The sequence below is a fragment of the Protobothrops mucrosquamatus genome, unplaced genomic scaffold (assembly GCF_001527695.2).
Source record: "Protobothrops mucrosquamatus isolate PMUCROS unplaced genomic scaffold, P.Mucros_1.0 scaffold108, whole genome shotgun sequence".
NCBI classification, from domain to species: Eukaryota; Metazoa; Chordata; class Lepidosauria; order Squamata; family Viperidae; genus Protobothrops; species Protobothrops mucrosquamatus.
Genome location: NW_015386480.1, coordinates 131,633 through 143,392, shown reverse-complemented (window position 1 = coordinate 143,392; position 11,760 = coordinate 131,633). Strand labels below are relative to the sequence as shown.

Genomic DNA, 11,760 nt, shown 5'->3' with positions numbered 1-11,760 from the left:
AAAGGAGGTACTGAAGCTACAATCACTAACAATCTCTACAAGAAGAAAAAACAGGAGAAATCAAAAGAGAATGGAGTAGAGCAGTGATGGAAAACCTTTTAGAGACCGAGTGCCCAAACTGCAACCCAAAACCCACTTATGTATTGTCGGGTGCCGGGTGGGCGTGGCCCATTGGTGGGCGTGGCTGCGGTGGTAATGGCAGAATGGGTGGGATTAAAAAGTTCAATCAATCAATTCCAACTTTGCGAGATCTTTTTTTTTTCCGCGAAAAGTTGAAATTGACTGATTGAACCTTTTTTTTTTTTTGCACACAGTGGCGGAGGCCTAAAGTGAAAAGGTTTTATAAAACCCAGCTGAAGGCTAGGACTGAGGCGATGGTGCGTGTGCACAGAGAGAGGGCTCTGCGTGCCACATAGGTTCGCCACCACGGAAGTATGGCGAAGACAGTACACAGTACCCACAAATGCTGAGGAGAAAAGGGGACAGCATCACCATCAGATGCATTTGTAAGTGGCTGATAAACTGTACTTAGCCATGTGGTCCTACATGGAGGGAAGTGAGCAGTGGTGTACCCCAAGGTTTAGGCTCAGGACTCTTCAATATCTTCGTAAATGACTTAGATGAGGAAATAGAAGGGGAACTCGTCAAATTTGCAGACGTCAGTCTGAAGATCCAGATTGATCTTGACAAAATTGAACAAGGGGCCCTATCCAATACTCGGCCCTGGCTACACTGGTGGAGCCTCCCTATGGAAAGGGGTATGGGCTTTGGCAGCATCCCCTTCCCTTTGCTCTTTAAGCATAAAGAAAGAGGAAGCAAAAGTTTCACAATGTTTGCTTTACTTACATATATGATTTTAATATCTATTAAAATCAGGGCAATGTCAGAGAGTGAAATTGCAACTCCCTCACTTTACCATATTTCCACCAGAGCCTGTTTCTCTGTTTCTCTCTCCAGGGAGCCAAAGAGACTGAAAACACTTTGCACATGTTTGTATTTTCATATCAACTGAAAAACAATTTCTTAACATTGCCATATGTAATAAAAACTCCTGCTACATGATTTAAGTCAGAATCCAAGCAAAAGGATCCCATGAAGACAGAGGCCTCTTCTAAAAGCCACACAGGACAACACATGTCATTTGTGCAGGGAGATAATGTTACTTCCCAACCCATGGATGCCCTAAAAATCCAAAGGTGTCCAAATATCGTTACCAAATTGTAAGTATTAATGAGTTGGAAGGGGCAATATTAAATATGTGACTGGATAACAAACCTATTAAACATAATGTTTAAAGAATTTATTTGGTCCAATTTTCTGAGCTGGGTCACAAATAAACATATACAATAAACACAAATGGGCAGCTGCCAGGGGTAGAGTTTATTCATTCAACCATGTACAATGGTTGAAGGTAGCCAACAACATTAAGAGCTGTACTACTATTATAACAAGTGGGCTTTGATGTTTAGATACACAGATTTAGGTTCCTGCCCTAGGCTGTGATTGTGATTGCCCTGAGAATGTGTTAAGTCCGAGAAGGTAAATCCTTCTTGGGTGTGGATTATTATGAGAGGGTCATAATCCAGAAGTTTGATGGAGCCACTAAGTCTAAGTGTTAGGATTGTATGTTTATTCAGTGGACTGAGGTTGCTAAAGGGAAATGGGGGGGGGGGAATGAAAGGCTTTTAACTTTCAATGTTTTTTCTATGTTCTTTTTCTATTTAAATTCTAACAATATTAATATTGAAAGTAGATGAAATGGGATCACATGAAGCTTTTGCTTTGGCCTCACCCACCATCCCCAAAAAGCAAGTCCAAAGAAGCCTTCAGCCCTGCTCACTTGGGAGAGAACTGTTCACTAACATTTCACACCTAGGATTCACGCCAGGGAATCTCATGTCCTTTAGAAACAAAGCTGTTCCCTCTTGGTCAACACAGAGCTTTTTCAAACATCTTGCAATCTTCTTGGTTATCATGGAGGTCTGCTCAAAGGGAGCAGAACAAGAGCACAGCTGACTTGCTTTCTCCAACTCTGCAAAGAGAAACCCATTAAATGTGGAGACTTTATCATTCTTCTCTAAGAGCATTGGCAGGAGGGCAGTGAATCCAGCAAAGGAGAAAGCTCTTCCTGAAGGGCATCAGCACAACCACACAAGCTCCTTCCTAGGTGATTGCCAAGTCAACAACACACAAGAGTCTGTGCCTGACTAATTGGAAGACTGGGACATCCATAGGGAGTAGCAGCTTTAAAAAATCCGAAAGAGGGGCTTCAGCTAGACAATTGAAGCCCTGCCCCCTTTTTTATGGATATCCAGCGGTGTGAGGCTTTGATCACAACACCTCTATTAAAGGGGCAGGGTTTGATTGTGCAGCGGAAGCCTCAACTTCACTCCTTTAACACAGAGAGACACAAAAACCCCATGATCATCCCTGTTCATTGTGTTTATCAAGTGCTCAGTGGTTGCTACCAACTTTCACCTTATCAAATCCCAAATCCTAAGAGACTCTGCTTCATTCAATACCAACACTCTGGAATCCAACTTCATATTAATCCGAAAGGGGCCTACATGTTCTTCCCTTCTGTAGAGCAGTGTTTATTTTATCAAATTTCTATACCAGCTATCTCACATAAATGATTTTGGCAGTTTACAAACAATATGCTGGCTGAGGAATTCTGTGAGTTGAGATCCATTCATCTACAGAATTCTGCCAAAGAATTCTTTCCTCTTAGTCAATATTAGATTATTTTGCTTTAAAATAGGCCAATGAATAAAAACAAGCCTAGGAAAATATTTGAATGAAGGACAGAAAAAGCTGCAGTATTTGTCTGCCAATTAGAAAAGGGGGGAAAAGAAACCTAATTTCAACCTAATTATTGCTAATTTAAGCAATAACCCCAAAGCTACCATTTCCTGATGTTTTGCACTGTGATTCATTGGTTCAAAATGTTTATAATGTTTATATTAGGACAAATGTGCTTTTGATCAGATGGAGGAGTACAGATAGTGTATTCTAGGCAAACTGCAAACAAAAAATTCAAATAAATGCACATTTTAGTGTCAACATTTTTTAGTCCAAAGAACTCCCGTTCAACAAACCAAACCTGCCAAATTTGCAAGGAGAAACAGAGAAAGCAGAGTCACCAAATGAGGGGAGGGTGAATCGACGTTTTGCCCAGCCCTGCATCAGCTTCTCTTGGGCAGGGAGAAAAGTCTAAGCATCCGCTACTGGGCGGGTGGAGTTGCTAGGCTGAAAGAAGCCCATTTGGAGGTCCATACAGGAGAACCCCCAGTTGGGAGGAGGAGGATCCTGTTCAGATAAGGCAAGTTGATATGTGTTCATGTGGAGGGGCCAAGATGAATGTCCTTCAAAACTCAGCTCTTGAAGATGTAGCAAGATCTATTCTTTCCTGTTACTAGTTGGCCATCAGTTCCCCAACTGCTTCTCAGCTACAAGGATCTCATATTCATTGTCCATCTTTTCACCCATTACCACGTACTCAGCAGCTTTGGTCGGCTCCATAGTGTAATTGTTATCAAAACTTGAATTCGGTTCCTCATACACGCAAGTACTGTTGACCCCTGGACTGGCTGGGATGTCTTCATTGCCCAGGGTGAGGGCATTATTGTTGCTGAATTAGACAGAAGATGGTGAAATTAGGCACGCAAGACAGGGTGTTCCACTTACCCAGGAAATGCAAGCCTGGTGAAAGATGCCGTTGCACAACACAATTTTTGTAGGGCTGACTCAGAAAGATTCCCATTTGCTGCCTCTGCAATTAGCCTGCCTGCCTCAATTATCAGCTGCCTTGCAGAGAACATGATCTATTTTGAGACCCGCAGTTCTGCTTTTAAAAAGAACAAAGGGTAACTTAGTGACATTTGTCCAGCACAAACCACCCTGATCCCACTTGCCTTCTGCTCTTTCTCTCAAAAACATGCACCCACCCACCCACGCACGCACGCACACACGCACAGAGAGAGAGAGAGAGAGAGAGAGAGAGAGAGAGAAAAGAATAAGAAGCTTGTATGGGGGAAATAAGAAATGTATATGTAGGGAGATACGGTTTTCTCAAATCACTCTCAGCCCCCATAACGATGGGTGACAATCTAGCTGCATTTACTATGTAACAAGAGGTGGACTGTTGTGATCTAAAGTAAAAGCTGAATGTGGAGACACTGATTTTAGGGTATAGTCCCAGATCTGGTGCAATGGTCAAATCTTATGGCAAACTAAATTATGGGTTGAAATCATCCAGCCTTTTGAAAAAGAAAAAGAAAACTGGTGAAATGCAATTTTTAAAATCTTGCATAGCCTGCAACAAAACCATTAACTGGATTCATGCAACACAATTCAGCAAGATCAACTTAATCTCTTTGCTGGTTTGAACAATATAAGTGATCCCATTCACTAGCCACACAGGCAGGGCTCACACCACATATTAAGGCATGCATAAATGCACACATGTACAAACACATACATGTACAAACACACAAACCAATTCAGCTTTTGGACAAAGTGGAAACTGCACATTGTGAGCATTTAGCTGACCTGGGTTAAGGGTGTTAACACAGCCATAGTGGGACATCAACCTACTACTCGATAAGATAGAAAAATGTGGGTTAGACAGCATCACCACCAGATGGATTCGTAGCTGGCTGACTGGCCGTACTCAGCATGTGGTCCTTAATGGAACTGCATCTACATGGAGTGAAGTGTGTAGTGGGGTGCCCCAGGGCTCTGTTCTAGGCCCAGTGCTCTTCAACATCTTCATCAATGATTTGGACGAGGGATAGATGGGGAACTCATCAAATTTGCAGACGACATCAACCTGGCAGGAATAGCCAACACTCCAGAAGACAGGCTTAGGATACAGGAGGACCTGGACAGGCTTGAACACTGGGCGCTATCTAACAAAATGAAATTCAATGGTGAAAAAAGTAAGGTTCTACATTTAGGCAAGAAAAACCAAATGTACAGGTATAGTATAGGGGGTACCTTGCTCAATAGTAGTAACTGTGAGAGGGACCTCGGAGTCCTAGTGGACAATCACTTCAATATGAGCCAGCAGTGTGCTGCAGCTGCCAAAAAAGCCAACACAGTGCTAGGCTGCATTAACAGAGGGATAGAATCAAGATCACGTGAAGTATTAATACCACTTTATAATGCCTTAGTAAGGCCACACTTGGAATACTGCATCCAGTTTTGGTCACCACGATGTAAAAAAGATGTTGAGACTCTAGAAAGAGTACAGAGAAGAGCAACAAAGATGATTAGGGAACTGGAGGCTAAAACATATAAGGAACTGTTGCTGGAATTGGGTATGTCTAGTTTAACGAAGAGAAGGACGAAGGGGGACATGATAGCAGTGTTCCAATATCTCAGGGGCTGCCACAAAGAAGAGGGAGTCAAGCTACTCTCCAAGGCGCCTGAAGGCAGGACAAGAAGCAATGGGTGGAAGCTGATCAAGGAGAGAAGCAACTTAGAACTAAGGAGAAACTTCCTGACAGTTAGAACAATTAACCAGTGGAACAACCTGCCTCCAGAAGCGGTGAATGCTCCAACACTGGAAGTTTTTAAGAAGAGACTGGACAGCCATTTGTCTGAAATGGTGTAGGGTTCCTGCCTGAACAGGGGGTTGGACTCGATGACCTCCAAGGTCCCTTCCAACTTTATTATTATTATTATTATTATTATTATTATTATTATTATTATTATTATTATTATTATTATTATTATTATTATTATTATTATTATTATTATTATTATTATTATTATTACATCAACCCAAGAAAGCTCAGGAAGCCTCTTTTAAGAGCTCTGGGCCCATCCTGGAGGAGCAGAAAAGTCCACCAACAGAAAGTCCTGCCTTGCTTGCTTGCTTTCCTATTTCTTCACTGCCCGTCTCCTCAGAAATGGCTCAGTTAAGAATAACATAAGCCTCCTCTTTTACTTGGACACCAGAGGTTAAATGAAGGCAAGAACATAGGGGCATAACAGAATAAATAAATAAATAAATAAGTCGGGGGGAAGGGATTGATTATGCTGTGGTTCACTGCAAGTATGGATGCAGCATCTAGCACAGTGTGTCCCAACCTCAGTCACTTTAAGAGGTGTGGACCAATTGCCAGAATTTATCAGCCAGCATGCTGAGAAAGCCACACCAGTTAAAGTGACTGAGACACTTGAGGCACACTGCTGGCCTTACGGTCACTTGAGGCAAGCCTACCATGTCTTCTGCAAAAGTAGCAATAAGAGACAACTGCATCTTCCAATGATCTCTTGCATAGAAGGATGAAATCTGTGACTCTTTGGTTATTGCTGAATGGCAGTGCCACGTGCCCCACCCAGGACATGCTGGTGGGATCGTGCTAGAAAACACCCTCAGCTCTTTTAGCACTAATATCACTGTGGCTGTCATTGTGGCTGTGTTGCACAACATTCTTAACCCAGGTCAACTAAATCCCATAATGTGCAATTTCCACATTGTGCAAAAGGTTGACTGGTTTTAATTTTTTTTTCTCTTTGTTCTTTAATGTGTTGTATGAACTCTAAGTGTTTAATTGGGACAGGGTTTCACTTGCAATTCAGGAAGGTAGTATTATTTTTCCAGGCATTCAAGTGGCTTCTTCTATGCATTTCCTTTCTTCACCTGAAATGGGAACTGCAGGCTCAGCCTTTTTTCACCAAGTCAGTTATTTACACTCAGCTCCCCAGAGTATACCCGGTCAACACACTTCACTATTGCAATCCCAGGATGAGATGATTACTTACTATGTTACTTCATACATATTATCTGAAAAAGAAACAGCATTTTAATGACTTTTTATTTTGAGAAAACAAAGTTACCATTAAATTAAAATGCAAGTACAAAACTGTAAAAAAGAAAAAAAGAAGGTAAGATGGAATGAAATAGAACAGAACAAAACAAATTAAAACAACTGGATAATTGGAGATCAGGATGGACAATTTCTATGGCAACTCTTATCGTGTCCTGTTTTGAATTGATCAAAGCCCAGCAGTCTCTTAAAGTTGTCCTGGATAGCAGAGTGTTGGTGCTGTGCTTGTGTTTATTAACATTATATTGTGGTCAGATGGACTAGGGGCGACATGATAGCAGTGTTCCAATATTTGAGGGGCTGCTACAAAGAAGAGGGTGTCAACTTATTCTCCAAAGCACCAGAAGGCAAGACAAAAAACAGTGGATGGGAACTAACCAAGGAGAACTAGAACCTAGAACTAAGGAGAAATTTTGTAATGGTGAGAGCAATCATCTAATGGAACAGCTTGCCTTCAGAAGTTGAGGATGCTCCATCACTGAAGGCTTTCAAGAAGAGACTGGACAGCCATTTGTCTGGAATAATATAGGGTCTCCAGCTTGAGCAGGGGGTTGGACTAGAAGACCTTCAAGGTCCCTTCCAACTCTGTTATTCTATGTTCTGTGTTCTGATATTTCACTTGGCATGCTTGAAATGTTCACTCACATGATTACAAGCCAGTTTTCACCCACCACCACACATATTTGAAATCTTGCACAAGATTTCTACTTTTGAGATTTCCTCTTTAGAATTCAGAATTTGTGATCTTGAATTTAGTCTATAAGTGCTACTCTGGGCTGTCCAAAGATTCACTATGAGCAATTTGTTCCTAATTTGCTCCACACTTCTGATTCCTGAAATCCAAGTTATTTTACTATTGTCCCCGATCCCCAATCTGAGGAAATGAGCGCCCACAACTCACCACTCTTAGTTCTCCTTCTGCAAAAGACCACAGAGATGACCATAAGGGTAAAAGCTGCAGAGAGCACAGCAATCAGGATGATGAGATACAGTGGCAGAGCCTTCTTCTGAGAACCGGGAGCTGGAGTGAAACAGCAGAAATGGAGATTTCCATCAATTTTCCCATGACCTGAAGGTCATGGGAATCCTATGGGATTTTCCCATGTATTTTACCAGGAAACATAGATAGGGCAAGCTGGAAAAGTCAGTGCCCTCCTAACCATACGCAAGCACTCCGAGTTTGTTGGCGATGTCCATTTTGCCGTATGAGTTCATGGTGACCTAACCCTAACCCTAAGTGAAATTTTCCTCCAATGGGATTTTCCCATGTATTTTACCAGGAAACATAGATAGGGCAGGCTGGAAAAGTCAGTGCCCTCCTAACCATACGCAAGCACTCCGAGTTTGTTGGCGATGTCCATTTTGCTCTATGAGTTCATGGTGACCTATGAGTTCATGGTCTTTTTAAGATAATTGATGCAAACCAACAAGACCTGTTGCCCAGCTGATGTCTACTGGATAGCTTTTGATTGGCCATTTGACTTGCAGTATCAGATATGCTTTGGAAATTATTAATAATAACAGGGTCCTGCACTGCAACAGCCTGAGGGTTTTGAGGCCTCTCCAGCAGCCTTGATGTGGCCTCTTTGCAACTCAGAGTAACAACTGAAGAAGAGAAAAGAAGCTATTTCATGGGCACTTGGTAATCAGAAAAGCAGCTGAATGAGAATTGTCCACATCTGGAGGCCAGAAGGTTGGGGAAGACTGTTGAGAAAATGGACCAGTATCCTTTCTTGGACTGGTGATCATAGTATTTGGTTTGGTATCAAGGACCACACTGGGGTGTGCAATATGCACATGGTTGTTCAGGAACCATGGGTGAGCCAGAATGAAACATGCAGACTAGGTTCATACTTAATAAATTGACTTAATATATTGCCTCCTGAAACAATCAGCCAACTTCTGTCCATTCATGTTCTTCTCAGTCTTCTTCTTCCCTTCATTTTTTCCACTCAGGTTTGTTTTGCCATGCACTTCTCATCCATTCTCTTGCTAAGATCAAATCAAAGTTCATATTTGTTACTCACTTTTGTACTCAGGGCCTGATCATTCTTGATCCCATCTCTTCCTGTTTTACCACTTGAAGAAGCCCACTCCCAGGGCATCCAACTTACTTGTCTCCTGACCTAGCCAACCTTCACCTGCCTGTTGAACGCATCCAGACAGAAATCTTTGCTTCTTTAAGCAGATCTTCATTACAGGCTATGCATTTTCTACTGCATTTTGTGCATCTTAAAATTTTTCTGTCCATTTTTGTAAACATTCTATCACACAAAATTCATCTACTTGATTTGGTTTTTCATCATTTTCGTATCATAAAACTACCTTAATGGTATCAGTTAATGGTTAGATCCACAGTCCTTGCTGAATCATACAATCTATACCATATTTGCTGAAAATCATTTGGATTCTCAGCCAACAACATCACATTATCTGCACAAAAGTATGCATGTGTTCATATTCCCAACCAACACAACTCTAACGAAACCAGAAATGCTAGTTTAAATTTTATCCCTAAATAAAAAATCATCCCTCTTTTCCTTTGAGATTTATAAATGCAGCATGTAATGATATAGATCTATTTGATACATATTTTTCAATCAAATGATGGATGGAGAACTAAGCACTGATCTATGGTGCCTCTCCCCTCTCTAAACCTAGCTTGCTCTTCAGCAATCAAGTTCTCAAGATCCAGCCACTCCTTTAATTTATCTTGGAGATGTTTGACATACAGTTTGCTGATTATATTTAGCAGACTTATTGGTCTGTAATTGGCAGGGTCGTCTCTCTTTCCCTTTTTATAAATTGGGACCACAATTGCTAAGCCCCAATCCTCTGGGACATGGCCAGAGGAGTCTATATAAGTGAATAGCACTGCCAGGACTGGTATCCACCACTTCATATTGTTCTTTGGTAGTTCAGCAGAAATGAAGTCAGCTCCTGGAGCCTTTCAGGTCCTGAGTTGGCCAATGAGAGATTTAATTTCAGACTCTGAAACTGGAGGCCTCTCAGGTAAATCCTTCATTGTATACCTTATTCTCTCACTGGAGAGGTCTCATACATTCTCCAAAAGTGGAGTTCCCAGGTTGTAGGAGGTATATGGGAGTCTAATGGGGTATAGATTCTTTCAGAGTGGCAAGCTATTAGAGGCTTAAGAATAAAGAATAAAGAAGAGTTCTTTTGTTTTCCTGCCTCAATAAACTGTTCCCAGGAAGACATTGTGTCTTGTCTCTTCTTGAGTGCAATCAACTGCTTAAATTGTTTTTTGAGTGTGAGTTGATGTTTAAGAGTTGTTTTATTGCCATTTCCAGTCTTACTTTTGTACACCTTATATGCCAAGGTAAGAGCTTTTTTGGCTTCTACACAATCCTTATCAAACCATGGTTTGGAGGCAATGCAGGGCCTCTTAGCTGAGAGGTTTTGGTCATGTGCTAGTAGTGGTTGTAGCTCATGAACTAGGTTTTTATATAGTTCTAATAAATCTTGAGTAGGGTTGGCTGATACAAAGGCTGAGTGGATTTTTTGAAAGTTGTCCTCTGATAGGGCTCCCCTTATCTTCTGGTCAAGTTGTTGGGTCCATTTGACCCATCATCTTGTTAGGCCTGCTGTAGAAATTGCAGGAATAAAACAGTCCTCGGAGGGCATCTGCTAGATAAAGGGCTTCATGTGTATACACAGTGGTAGATGATCACTTTCTAGATAAGGTAGAACTTCAAAAATTTCTATGTAATGTAGTAAGTCCATAGAAGTTAGGATATACCGTAATCAATGGTGCTAGTTTTGGTCCCTGCCATAAATATAAACTCTCCAGGATAGCCGCCAGCCCATGAGCCACTGAATATGAAAAAGTTAAATTTATTTGTCATCTTTACAAGACAGAGGCCTGCATAGTTAGCACTAATGTCTTTAGAGAGTCGTGTGAGGGAGGTGTTTCCATCCTGTTGCATTTGGCAACCAACCTGCAACTCCCTTTTTATGCAAAACATTTCTTAATTCAAGACAATCCACTAACAACACGTACTTCAGGAGTTGTACAATAAGGTTTCTTTCTTATATTCACAAATATCTCAGGGTCACAGAGCAAAAGCTGTATTTCCCTCCCGAAACTCTGACTTCTTCGCCTTTTTCAGAATTGGCTAAACACCTTCTCAGGCACAACTGAACAAACCAGGGAGTGTACAACAGGTAAAGCTGGCAGAGCTTCCATTACACTGTCTTGACTTTTTGATTGCATTCTGCAGATACTCCTACAACACACTAACTCCCTGAAGTGTTTGCATTCATTCTTGCCATCCCTCCTTTTGTGTAGGAGAACAATAACAACTTGGAAGAATTATCAGATTCTTTGTACCATAAAATCTGCATTTTACTCATAGTCCTAGCATTTCTCATTACCTATGTTCACCATTGCCCAGAGCTTTTTTAAAAGTGAAAATAAATAGTCAGAGGTCTATTGGTTGTATTTTTGTAAAAAAACACATCCTTTTTCTCTTGCGTAGGAGATTTCAAAGATGGCAAAATTGTGATATCAAAATGGTCAATTCCAGGGGTATCTGCAGAGAGGATTAAAACCTGCGTCAAGATTGAAGCCCAATCCTTGTGTGTCACATCCCCATACAAACATCAGGTTTCAATTCCTGCACAGCGCTGCATCCATCTTGCAGGTTTTGACATTGCCTTGCAAACTCTCCTGGCAGTTCTAATTAATTTTTTAAAATGATACTAGGTGTTGTGTTCTTTGTATTCCCCCCCCCTTAATCCCCTATGCATATCCTGATCACCCATTAAGGGTGATTGCCCTTCACCATTGATCGCCCATTAAGGGTGATTGCCCTTCACCATTGATCGCCCATTAAGGGTGATTGCCCTTCTCCATCTGCATACAGTTTCATGCCCGTTGCTGGTTGGCTAACTAGCAACA

At 41.4% G+C, this 11,760-nt stretch overlaps 1 protein-coding gene across 1 annotated transcript in view; it reads right to left on the bottom strand.

Annotated features, from left to right (window-relative positions):
- Window positions 1-826: 826 nt before the first annotated feature.
- Window positions 827-11,760, bottom strand: part of VSIG4 (V-set and immunoglobulin domain containing 4) — a 23,060-nt gene continuing 12,126 nt past the window's right edge. The window contains exons 7-9 of the mRNA XM_015812707.1: window positions 7,741-7,860; window positions 6,775-6,796; window positions 827-3,631 (exon numbers count right to left, since the gene is read on the bottom strand). Of these exons, the coding sequence (XP_015668193.1) occupies window positions 3,427-3,631; window positions 6,775-6,796; window positions 7,741-7,860 (347 nt within the window). The 3' untranslated portion in view covers window positions 827-3,426. The remainder of the gene's footprint in view (window positions 3,632-6,774; window positions 6,797-7,740; window positions 7,861-11,760) is intronic.